Genomic DNA, 13200 nt, shown 5'->3' on the forward strand with positions numbered 1-13200 from the left:
ATGCTGGTGGAGCCCCCCAAGGCAGTCTTTCTTGCACCCCTTCCCTTCAGTGCTCTCACTGAGGCCACACACAAAAGGCATTGCCTTGGATGCATGAAACACATCACGGACACTTGGGCTAGTGGAGTGGCTGACCCTGTCTTCCGGGATGGCCAGGACCTAAGAAGGAGGAGACACCTACTTTGGCAGTGGGCTTGAGGGGAGACTTAAAGGCAGCAAACCAAGCCTGTGATTTGGGAGCCCTCTGTCACACTGCAGGCTCTAGAGGGGAGGAAGAGGAAGTAATCTTTTTACCCAAAGCCTTTTTGCCCATGTCCCTGTCTGTCTTGTTTGTCCTTACCAACTTCTTGTATCTTCTCCCCACCCTCCACTTGCCACCCTAAGTTTAGTTTCCATGACCATCCATTTTATGATTTCTACCCATCAGCAGCAGAAACATCCAGACTTAACTGTCTGGCAGGCTGCAGAAATGAGATTTGAACACGTCTGACGCTGCATAACGAAGGGTCAGTGTAAAGCATATATATCAGCTAGAGCATTGAAAATGCATTTGGTACTCTTTAGTTTGCTCTTTCCTGCTTATGGAAAAGATAATTTTTGTTTAAAAATGGCCTCACTTAAGGAATTATCCATGCCATTAGTCCCCAGAACAATAGAGATTAAAGTCTCTAGACCATCCCCTATCGAAATAGCATACTTTTCTTTGAACATATCATTAACACTGTTTTCCATCTGGCTGTTGGCAGCAATCTTGGATTTGCTCCGAATTGCTGAAAGTTCATCAATTATAGCACACAGAAGCCATTATCTCTCTTTTTCTTTAGCAAGGAGGTATTTGCTCAGGCAGAGAGAAGAGGTAGAGTTCAAGAGAAAAGGAAAAAAAGAAAAAAAAGAAGAAAAAAGAAAAAAGAAGAATTTACTCATGTAAACTCTATGGCAATAATTTGGTTACAATCCAGAATTCTGAACTTCTGGAAAGTAAATCAAAATTTTTGCATATAAGGAGATTCTAGCATTCAAATACAGTAGTGATTTTGGCATTATTATAGGTAACTGATGTATGCTGTCAGAGGATGGAAACAACATGCCAGATTTTAAGCCCTGCAGTTTGGGGGTTCAGTGAACGAGTGCCGGTGCGGAGGAGTGCCATACACATTCATGATAAACTCAGTTCCTTTATTTTGTGAGAACCCAGAGTAAACCATGGCTATCGTTCAAACAAGATTTAGCAACTGTGATCAAGCTAGCATAACTGGTAAGAAGCATAGTGAAATTGAAACTGTGGTGTTATCCTGTCAGTAAAAAAGGCAGGGGAAGTGCTTTTAAACCTTTGCCAGAATAATGAGTGAAGTACACAGTGAGGAGTAAGCAAAAGGGATGGGACATACAGCTACTCAGCTTCGGGGACTGCTGATACCGATGCTTTTTCACATCTGTCACCGAGGGACATTTGTAACCCATGAGATGAGAGCCTGCATGCAGCAGTTATGCCTGAGCAGCTGTCAGGCGACAAGTTTGCAGCCCAGATAACCCACAGTAGCTTGTTCACCTCTGTGCACTGCCTCACAGCTAGAGGCCATTGCAGGCAATACGTCCATGGGGTCATCACTGATTTATACCTGTGGGAGGTTTGGCTCATTAGCCAACAAGTATCAGGAGCAGTTATTCCATATTTTCTGGAGGGGATGGGAGTATGTTATCAAATTGACTCCAGTGGTGACATACTGCGATACAGTAGTATTACATATTCCATATGGATTGCCTACTCCACTAGGCTGCAATCTGTCTGCCATTAGCTTGCTTCACATGTGACTTTGGGCAAAGCTCTTCATATCTTTGGCTCACATTTCTACACTCTCACCCTTAGCTGAGCTGCCCAAACATAATTTTATAAGCAATGCAAGAAGTGCTTTAGCAATGCAAAGAATCCACAAAGACTGGGCTCGTAGCTTAGTCAAGACCCTAAAAAGAGGTAGGAGAAAAGCCTGGCTTTATCCTCCTTATCCTGGAGGATAATAGTAATTCTATCCTCCTTCCCTTCTCGTCTCTCTTGCCCATTCAGGCAAAGACTGCATTGTGCATACAAAACTCCCAGAAAAACGGAGTCTTAGATCCTATTTAAAGACTCTACAATTCCAGGAAAAATAACAGATTATATCAGACCCAGAATATGTTCCTTAATGAATAATACCGGTTAAAAAAAATCCAATTTAACCATAACACAACAGATTAGGTATATCCAGCAGCATCTCTACACTGCCACAATTTTAAATCCAACATATTCTTTGGCCAACAAAGGAGCCCTGGGATCAGGTTTTGTAATACTTCCAATGACAATATGGAATGCTGTGCCTGGAAATGTCTATGTGCCACCTAATTCATAGCCCAGGCACATAAGGGCTAAATTCAAGAGTAATTTTCTGAAACAGCTATGGAGTAATTCTTTCATTTCTTCTGAGAATCCAGGTTTTCCTTCATTGTAACATTTGCTACAAGTTTCAAATTTGGTAATGTCAGTTTGATAGATTCAGAGGCAACAACCTCGACTTACATCCACAGAACAAATGAGGTTGTATGGATACCGACCAGCTGAATTTGTCCCGAAGTGTTTGATGTCCTTTGACAATTTTTTATAAAAAATGTTCTCCTTGGTTAAGCTATTTGGGACATGAAGTGTCCCCATTTTTCAACTTCTACAAGACAAAAGATGGCTGTGCAATCCATGAGCACCTCTGCTCAGCTTCTGCTGTTCATCTGTCTGTTCAGTCATCCCAGATCTCGAAATCATCACCAAGTAACAGAAAAATTAGACCATCTAAATACACACAGACCAAATCTTCCACTGGCATAAATCAGCCTTGATTCAATTAAAACTATACCCACTTACCCCAGGTTAGACTCCATTAAATGCAGTAATATCTTTCCCTACAAGCTGTACCTTGGACTCTTCCTCTCCCAGTTAGAGCCAAAGGAACAGCTGTAACTCATTTTTTTCCTGAGAATTGGTTCCACAAAATCCCCTCAAAATGATGGCACAAGCTAACTAAAGCCAAACAAGCATTTGATCTTTGCAAATGAGGCGCTGAAAGCAGAATTTAACCCTTAAAAAAAACACAAAAGTTTTATTGAATGGTCAGTATACACAAAGCATACATCATTAAAAACAAAACATGCAAAACTCAGGTAGCATTTGCACAGTGTTTCTGTGACAACTGTTATGAGAACTAGAGTTTAATGAATAACAGGGAGGAAAAAATCGCATTAAAAAATGCGTGCAAATGCCAATTACTCTTGCCCATACAAAGAGAAAACCCAGCCACTGACTTCTTGAAAACATCTCTAACCTTTCGAGTTTGATGAGATATAACTCTTGTTAAGATGTTTTATTTAATACCAGTCTAAGTAGCTAGATCCTTATGTAGCTTCCAAATGATGAACTGCCCAAAGCAAACTAGTTCAGACCAACAAGCAAAGGCTCAGCTTCCCAGTGAAAACAGTATTCAGCACTTTTATGAACACCCCATTTAGAAAAGCAGCAAAAATGGTGTGCTTTCTCTAATTAACCCTTAGCATACATAGAATAAGAGATCCACTTTTGCTGTGTTTGAAAACTTCTATTGGTGATAAAAGGACCTTGATCCTCTGACAGCAAAGACAAAAAACTTCCTTCATATAATGTTTAACATCGAAAATTTTATAGCTCCCAGTTGAAATTACAGCCCTTTCCAGTGGCATGGGCAGGGTGAGAGGTGAGGATGAAGCTGGCTGCAGAGTCCTGTCTACAAACTCCTCTCCAGTGTGCAGACTCATTAGAGAAAACCTACCCTGGAAGAGTGACGGAATACACAAACCTTGGTATAAACATGAGGATCTTATACCCAAGCCTTTTCAACTATTAAAAACTACCCAAATGACTGTCCAAAACCAATCTCTTCATTCTAATTAGGGATGCTGGAGGGCAAGAAATCATTTGTCTTGCTTTAAATCAAATAAACACTTATTTTCTTAGCAGTGTGCCACCAATCAAAACTAATGGTACCATTTTAAGCCTTTAACAGTAGCAAAAGTTATAAACTAGGGTGCTGATCCCACAAACCATTGGGGGCATACGCAACTTTATCAATGAGTAGTCTGTCTTATTTCAGCCCTCTCACAGGCACTAAATGTGTATGGAATTGCTCAAAGATCAGGGTCAAAATTCCCCATAGTTGGCTGAACTGGAAACAACAGTCCAAGCATATACATCCTTTTCCTGTCCACATCAAATGTTTCTTTCCTTTATGCTTGGGCAAAACACAAGGCTGTGACTCAGGTGAAACTACACCTTAGGGAGCAGCAGAAACACAGGTTAACCATATCGATTAAGGATGCTTCATTGTAGCTGAAAAATGTAAAGCTTAATCTTTAGTAGCTATGAAATGAAGCTGCCCAAACAAAATGAGGACATGCACATTAAAAGTTTCAAAACATTCCCAAAATTGGACAGGGTCTGCCTGGGTGCTGGATCCAGCTCTTACCGTTTCTCAGTCTGAAATGGAGCACAAGAGCTGGGAGGTTGGTTACATTTTCTCCTGGCAGCGGGACAGGCAGATTTTAAAATAGCACACATAAAAGCTCACATAATGCAAATGAAATGACCAGTTCTGCAAAAAAGATGTCTCTGAATATTCATATTGCCATATTCATTTATCCTTCCCATTAATTTTCTGCACATGTTCAGGCAGAAAACTTAAATCTTAAATTCTGTCAAAGTTTAGTAATTCAGACACTTCCTAGAAGTGATCTTCAAAGCTACAGCTCTAAATGTACATGAATGAAGCTGTGTCTGCTTATTCAAGAAAATAAAAGAAACAATACCATGTGACCTACCCGATGGAGTACAGTTAATTAAACAAAACCATATCAAGGACGACTGTAACGAACCCCGTGTGCCCCTTCTACCTCACCACAGCAATGAGAGATATAAAAGGCCATCACACTAAATAGTCTTTCCCATGCCCCATGCACTATACTTTCTTGTGGCTTATTTTTAAGAATGTAGTTACATCCACTTTTAAAGTCTAAATGAGCAGAGCATCCCTGGCAGCTTTCTGAAGAACATGTTTAGACCAAAGCAGACCCTAATGACAAAAACAGAAATGTGAAGGGTTTGATGTCTACTTGGCTAGCTTTCCTATCCCAAACACAGTATTAAAGTAATTGCCTTCCTTGCACCCTTTTTCAATGTAACAGCAACTTCTGTGTGCTGTTCTGCTGAAAACGGGCTCCTACAAGTTCCCTTGAACACATCATTACAGGGGTTTTCCAGTTCTCAGCTCTCTCTCTTTTACTTGCTGTAATAAGATGCATGCACACCCGGCCTTGCCCCCTCAAACTCTAACTCCCATGGTTAAAAAAAACCTACTTCAGATACCAGTTTTGGCAGAAAGCATGAAACTGAGTTCTTCCTAATGTTATTTCTGGCGCTGTGGATACTTAGACAGCATGGAGAGGTACTAAATCCCCTTCAATTTTTTGAAGTCTTACTGGTTGAAATCCAGGTGACAAGACGTGCTGAGACAAGACTGCTTGGGCCAGGGGAGGGTTTTTTTTCTGCTCTTTTCATAGAAACAACTGAAGACCAGAAGAGTGTGAATGTGCTGGGTTTTGGTAAACCTGGAGAGAGGGAAGGGACAAGCTCTCACCCTACTTTCAGTCATCCTAGCATTTAAATACAGCCCAAAAATGCTGTAGGGAGGTATATAGAGAGCTTCTTTCTTTCAGTGCCTTTTTACATGAAAAGTGAGTTATTTAAAATAACAGTTCATTTTTACTCAGTTAAAAATGAGTTGGAAAATGAAGCTTTTCTACAGAGAGCTGCTGACTGGTAGATAGCAGACGACGGAGAAGAAACTCTGAGAAGGAAGTTGTAGAAAATGTAACTTCAAGGAACACCAGAAAGGCAGTCAGAAAGAATAAAAGATAACTTTCCATTTACAGACTGCTTAGCATGGCTGATCTATTTATTTGATTACAGAAATTTTATTATACCAATACTATTTTCAGATGGCAAAATCCATGTGAATGAGAACCATGCAGTTTCATCAGATATATAAGAATCAGGTGGCTTTTCCCACCTAGGATATTGCTATATGAGCGTTTTTTTTATTTTGCAAAGGAGAATTACGGTTGTCCTCTAGAAGCAGTCAGGAAACCATTTCAAAACAAAACCTCTGGATGATGAAATAGTGAGGCAGAAATAGAGTATCCCCTAAACCAGTAAGGTTGTGAGGCTCAGATGCTGTTGTTTATATGCAATACCCAAAAATGTCTTGTTCTTAGCAACACAACATCAGCTACGCCTGCTAACTGTGTCAGGTTCCTAGTCTTCAGTGAAGAAGGATATAAAAAAACACGGTAACAATAGTAATAGTAATAGCAACAATACAGTACAAACAGTACTTCACCTTCTGAAACGTAGCAAAACAATGCTGGTTTTAAGGCAATAACACAGTTCAACGTCTACACTCCTATGACTTACATAAAACTGTGCACTGAATCTTTTCAAAGGGATGCTTGTTTGGCTTTGAATTTTTGCACTGTGCTAATTTTCCTTCTCCAGTTGAACTTAATGGTTGCCACTGGCTTTCATGGAGCAGAACTGGGGACGTATGAATTCAGTATTTTTCAAGTAGGTGTATTTTATTAAGCATACCAAATATTTAAGGACAATCAAGAGGGTTTAATCTTAGAAAAAGTTATTCTCAAAATATTCACATACTTCAGAGCGTATCAGTACAGGTGTCAGCAACAAAGACTGCAGGACTGACTCAGACAATAGCGTATAAATACCAAGGAATAAAGAGCCAGTGTTGTACAGTAGCACAATTTATAAACATGCAAGAAAACCTACAGTGTGTATACATATTCTTTAATTTAATGACTCTCAAAATATCTGAGGACTCAAAATAAACAGGAAACTAACCTTGATGTGAGCTGCTGGATCTGGGACAGTCTGAATCATGTCCTTTAAAAGGCCAACGTGTTTACCAGGAGCTCAGATCCCAAGGCAGCTGCATAACCAAAGAAAAAAAAGTGTCATATGATTATATTTTTAAAGTTTATTTTCAATAAAAATCTCTTATCTTTTTATAGACTGATAAGCATCTTTCCTTCCCCAGACCTCCTCAACAACGAGTACAGTTGAAGCCCTAAGACATTTCTGTTTCCATACAGTCTGTTTAGAATATATTTAATACAGGAGAAAACAGTTGGCCCTGAAATTCTCATGGAAAATTGGTCTTTATCTGTAATGGAAGATTTTCCTGAAATAAGAACTCTGGGATGTGCTCTGCCCTGCACAGTCCCATTACTCACCCGAGGTATCAAGGATTTCCACAATCCCTTCTTCCCAATTTATAAACATACAGAAGGATTGGGACAGATCTGGAGCTGATATAAACAAGTATCATTTCACTGAAGTTGTGCCCATTTACAATAGCTGCAAATCTGGTCCAGCCGCTCAATTAACAGCACTTCAGAGCGTGGATCTTCTGGGATCCCTTATCCATGTCCGGTAATAAAGTACAGAGGGGTTGGGGCAGGCAGGGTGCATTCGTCTGCATGTGCAGGGGGTGGGGGACCATTAAAATAATTTAAAATAATAACAATATATAATGTAAATATGTAGAGTACTGCTCAGTAACTAGAAGTTCAAATAACTTCTAATAAATTGGGATCAATAAGTTAGGAAACTAGAAAACATGTGGAAAAATGTAGGAACGTGAATGTTATTTAAAGTGATCTGGCTTTTTCTCTGTTCTCCCTAAAGGCCTGGAAATTCCCATTTCTCACGCAAGAGGTTTCCTTTTGTCCATGACCTTGAACTTCTTTCAACTTTTAAAGCAGCAAGGCACTATCATGAAAAAAAAAGGGTTTTTCCTCAGCGTTGGCTTTTTTTATTTCATTATCTGTTCTCACGTATACACTATTTGCAAATCAAATTGCAGACAGCTTTCACCTATTTACTCAGAAGAAATGTTGATAGACTGACTAACGCTGAGTTGCAGCTTGCCCCAGAAGCAGTCCTCATGATGTAAGGGAACCATTTATAAACTGTGGTACTACACAGTGCAATTAAAGGTATCACCATTTAGATCTTGGTACATTTGCCCCTTACTACTTAAAGGAGCCAGCTTTGTCCTTCTTCAAGTCCATGATAATAACGTACTGAATTAGATGGCCTATTAGAGAAACCCCCAAACAAGCCAAATTCTCATTTTGTACACTTTCCTCAGCTACCTGTGGATGATCGAATGGGATACCAATGTCATGGTTTCATGTGAAGATTTTTCTTTCCACAGAACTTAAGTATCTTCAAAAGCAACAAACACTTGTTCTGGTAAAAGCAAACTTTCAACAGTGATGTTGTTCAGATTTAAGTCACATAGAAACACTAACAGCACTGACATGTCTTCCAGTTCCCTTCCTCCCTTCCCTAGTAAATACACGCCCTCCTTGTTATTAACTGGATTTATGGGATTCTTATTTTAAGCTTTCAAAACATCACACACAGGATCTGGAAGCTACTAAATTTCATTTAAACTGAACAGAAAAGTATTTTGAACCCAGTGTTAGATCACGCTTTCACAGTTTGCATACTTTCATCACTGTGTTGCCATGAGGGTACCTCACCCCCAGCAAAGAAGCCTACCCAAGAAAAAGAAGATTTGTGCCGCATGGTGTTTATTTCTGTCTCTCTGATATCTTTGCTCAGCCTGCAAGTATGCTCTGCATCTCTCCTCCCTACCCATGTATTTTACATGGTTAAGCCAGGTGTCAGAAAAGAGGTGTGTTTAAATACAATTTGGGAAGCAACTTCTAACAACATCTAGACAAAGAGAAGGGGCTCCGACGTTCCTTACAAAGCTGGGTACCTGCAACCCTCTTTCTCCTCCAGAAATGCTGCTTGTTCCCTGCCCTGGAGACTGTTCCCTGTCCAGGACCAACTGTGTGCCACCTCACATCATGGTGGAGACAGAGCCAGCAGGACACCCAGCTCGCCCAGCCTTCTACAGCTCAGAGAGCCACTGAGCTGGAAATGCCTGACGGCGGTGCAGGGATTTCTGCCTCCCCTGAGCTTTCGCTGCCTGGGTGGTTCACCCAACAAAAGCAGAATTTTGCACTTAGGAAGCATGTGCTGAACTCAGAGGTGTGGACTCCCTTCCAGAAATGCCCTGTGTCATGCTGGGGTCGGAAACAGGCTTTTCTTTCAGACCTCAGAGTTGCTTGAAGCTAGTGGGGTTTAGGAGAAGTTGTCTGAACTATGCCAGGCCCGTTCATATCACATCTTTTCCCAAAGAAGACAGATTCTTTATAGAAGAGAAGATGATGGAGAACATTTGCAAACCAGTTGCCAGCTCTACACCACATGTTATAGGAATCAAAGACAAGCAAATGTTAGCCATATAAGTTGGAAAGATGCATATGCAACTGTTCTGGCCATTTGACTTTTCCCCTGTACTGCTTTGTAGCAGTGACCCTAAAAGGGGGAATTTTGCTTTAAACTCAACCTTTGGTAGTGTACTCTTCCTTCTCAACTGGGTATTCATTTAGAGCTACTCTAATGTGGGACATGTCCTGGTTTGCAAGGGGCACGACTTTTGTCTTTTTACTTAAGGAAATCATTGTTAAAAAAAACTGTGACAGTTTTCCTTGCTTTTTCCAAACAGAAATATAATTTTAATTATTTCAGCTCCACCTTTACTGGCTGGAATTGGAGGCTTCCAGACATCTGGTACTAACTTGCTGAACCAGATGGTATTTATTGCCAGAACCTCCTCCACCCCCACCCCAAATTTCATGCTGGTCATGTTTGTGCTTGACAGTCTGTCACAGGGGCTGCACGTGGCTGTAGATTTTGCCCTGCATCCCCTGACTAGCATGACTCTAATATAAAAGAGCTAAAATGACACTAAAGCCTGGTTTAGGGAGAGATCTCTCTTCAGGAAACCAAAACAAGGAAATCATAACACCAACTGAAAGTTAAGCGCTTGCTTAAGTGCCTTCCTGATTTAGGGTTTAACTCTAGAAAGATACATTCATAGGTACGGAGCAGGTTTTCTCATAGTCCCATGGTGTCCCTGGCTCCCCAACTCGTAGGGTGTCGGAGAGTGGAGAGATGGCGGCAGTCCTGGCAGCACCCAGGGGAGGGACCCTGTAGCTTCTGCTGGCATGTGGCCAGATGCAAGTCCATCATATGATCAAAATGGGAAAAGGCCCTGTCACATAACAGGAAGCCTCCCAGCCACATGAAACAAATAATTGTTCATCAGTTCAGTGTAACCAGTGGGACTGTGCATGTCTGGTCGCCCAGCCAGAGCTAGAGAGCTGCCGTGGAGCCGTGGCACAGCATGGATGGGGAAGCAATGGCTTCTCAGTGGTGTTGGAGCGCACATGCACTCCCACCCCACAACCAACGCGTACCCACCAAATGAAAAGAAGCTGTATTTTAGTTATGTATGGGGGTCAGAGCACGTACTGAGCATGCTCCAAGGGCCCTGGGAGAGAAGGCACCAGAGGACAGGCGGGAGACTGCTGGGACAGCAGGCCAGGCACACATCTCCTGCCCACGTTCCCAAGAAATGAGGATAGCTGGCATCAGGCTGTGGGCAGCAATAAGTACTCACTACAGGATCTGGCTTTTGGTAGTGGTTTCCATCTCCTTGACACATCCAAAGCATTGTAGAAGAACGACAGCAATAGTGAAAAGTAGCAAGATTGCTCATGAGATGGGAGGCACAAATTCCACTCTGATGTTCAGGACAGATTAAAATATCAAGATAAAACCATGTCATTGTTCGAAACCAGTCAGACCTGGGTATGCCTGTGCTACCCCACACAGGAGGAAACAGATAAGCTATGGAGTCTGTTGTCTTTCTGTGCACGTGTGCATGCAACCCACGGTTTTGGAGTTATGTAAATACATCAAAGGGTCACAGGATTCTTTACAGCTCTAGCATTCACCAGATGTGATTACATTGTTTTTCTTTTTCACAGTTGTATCAAAAGGATTGGACTTTTTAACGTACACATATACTGCCAAATTACTGAGAGGCTGAACGTCCCCTTTATATGGGGGGCAGTACGCACCCCTCTGTCATACATTTTCACACTCATGTTACCTTGCAGACAGGAACATAGGTCCTTTTTCCATAATTTGGCATGCTATGCTCACCTAAAAACCCCAGCAGGTTCCTCCCGATGTGTCCATGCCCCACTAGAGCACTGTGAGGGAGCATGACCGGGCAGTCGGCAGAACTGACAGAAGAAGACTCTGGGCCAAACTGCCGGCAAAGCAACGCCCACGCAGAGCAGAGCTTGGCAGCAGCAAATAAAGAAACACAGTCCATGCTGCTGTTCTGTTGGGGATGAATGTGGCCCAAAGTACATTTCTGCAACAGGAATAATACTGAAAATACAGCCACAGTGCATATCCAATACCAGATAATGAAAGGCTGCTTAATCAACAACAAACAAGATGTCAGAATTGCTGGGCTAGATTCCTGGTGCAGTGAAAGCAAGGGCGATATTAAACAGTTACCCAAGCACAGGCTGCACAGGAGACAGCAGAGCCAAAGCTCTGCCTGGAAGACAGCGGCTCTCTCCAAAGAGCCCTGATCACTGCTGCCGAGACTGTTAGAGCTTGCACTTTACAAATATGTGAATGTCAGACAGCATGAAAAGCTATGAATGGCACACAGCACTGGAAATTTGCACACACACACACAGACACACACTCCGGTATGATGAATAATACAGAGTGGCATTGCACTGATTTTCTACCAGCATAACTTCAGGATGTTTACCATTACTCACAGGAGGTGAATCCCTGAACAGTTATGCAGACTATCTCAAATGAGTGCCAGCAGGACTTTCAGACCCCCTCACACTGTCATGCAACTGTACTTGTCACATATTTTATAAGAACTGATGTTTTTCAGCTGTTGGGAGAATTTTTGAGTTGTGCAGCTCTACCCATTTCTGGATTGTTTTTTCAGGAAATCTTTTTCTGTGCATCTGTGTCCTACCAGCACCGGCGAGATAGTGTGTAAAAGAAAGAAGGGTTGGGATATTCAGAACGCAGAAGGACTATAAACCTGCTCTCAGTGGTGTGTAGAAACAGTGTAAGCTCCTGCTGCTGTAACATAGAGCTGCCCTTCTTTGGTAGATGAATGCCCTACATATGGTTTTCAGCCTTTCTGAGATTTGTGGACACCTAAAATCGTTCCAGTTATGGTGGGAGCCCTTGTTTAGCAAACTGAAGCCAAATTCAGGCTTGCTGCAATTTAGAAGTCATCTACGGATTTGAGGAGCTGAAAGGACCACTAAGTGAAAACCGGTGTGCAATCATTCCCCTAGTGGTGCTGCGGCTTTATGCATACCATAGGGTTTTGTTGGAATAGGTTAAGTCCTTTAAATTAACCATAGAATCACAGAATGCCCTGAGATGGAAGAGACCCACAAGGATCATCAAGTCCAACTCCTGTCCCTGCACAGGACAACCCAAAATTTACACCATATCTCTGAGGGTGTTGACCAAGTGCTTCTTGAATAACATCAGGCTTGAGGCTGTGACTACCTCCCTGGGAACCTGTTCCAGTGCTCCACCACCCTCTGGGGGAAGAACCTTTTCCTAATACCCAACCTAAACCTCTCCTGGCACATCTTCCTGCCATTCCCTCGGGTCCTATCACTGGTTGCCAGAGAGAAGAGAACAGCACCTGCCCCTCCTCCTCCCCTTGTGAGGAAGCTGTAGACCGTAATGAGGTCTCCCCTCAGTCTCCTCATCTCTAGGCTGAACAAGCCAAGTGACTTTAGCTGCTCCTCATATGTTTTCTCCTTTAAACCCTTCACCAACTTCATGGCCCTTCTCTGGACACTCTCCAGTAGATTTATATCTTTAATGTACTGTGGCGCCCAAACTTGCACCCAGTACTCAAGGTGAGGCTGCACCAGTTCAGAACAGAGCAGGACAATCACCTCTCTCGAGCAGCTGCAATGCAGGGCTTGATGCGCCCCAGGGCACGGTTGGCCCCCTTGGCTGCCAGGGCACACTCTTGGCTCATGTTCATCTTGCCATCAACCAGAACCCCCAGGTCCCTCTCTGCAGAGCTGCTCCCCAGCCTCTCGCTCCCTTTTATTTAAGTCCTTTAACAGGGC

General features: G+C 42.4%; 1 protein-coding gene across 3 annotated transcripts in view; it reads right to left on the reverse strand.

Moving 5' to 3' along the window:
- The window catches only part of ERG (ETS transcription factor ERG), a 148054-nt gene that overhangs the window by 100599 nt on the left and 34255 nt on the right, over positions 1–13200 (reverse strand). For all 3 annotated transcript variants that reach the window (XM_064471818.1, XM_064471839.1, XM_064471812.1), the window contains exon 2: positions 6965–7052. In XM_064471818.1, coding sequence (XP_064327888.1) covers positions 6965–7003 — 39 coding nt within the window. In that variant the 5' untranslated portion in view covers positions 7004–7052. The remainder of the gene's footprint in view (positions 1–6964; positions 7053–13200) is intronic.

The sequence above is a fragment of the Phalacrocorax carbo genome, chromosome 1, assembly GCF_963921805.1.
Source record: "Phalacrocorax carbo chromosome 1, bPhaCar2.1, whole genome shotgun sequence".
Taxonomy (NCBI): Eukaryota; Metazoa; Chordata; class Aves; order Suliformes; family Phalacrocoracidae; genus Phalacrocorax; species Phalacrocorax carbo.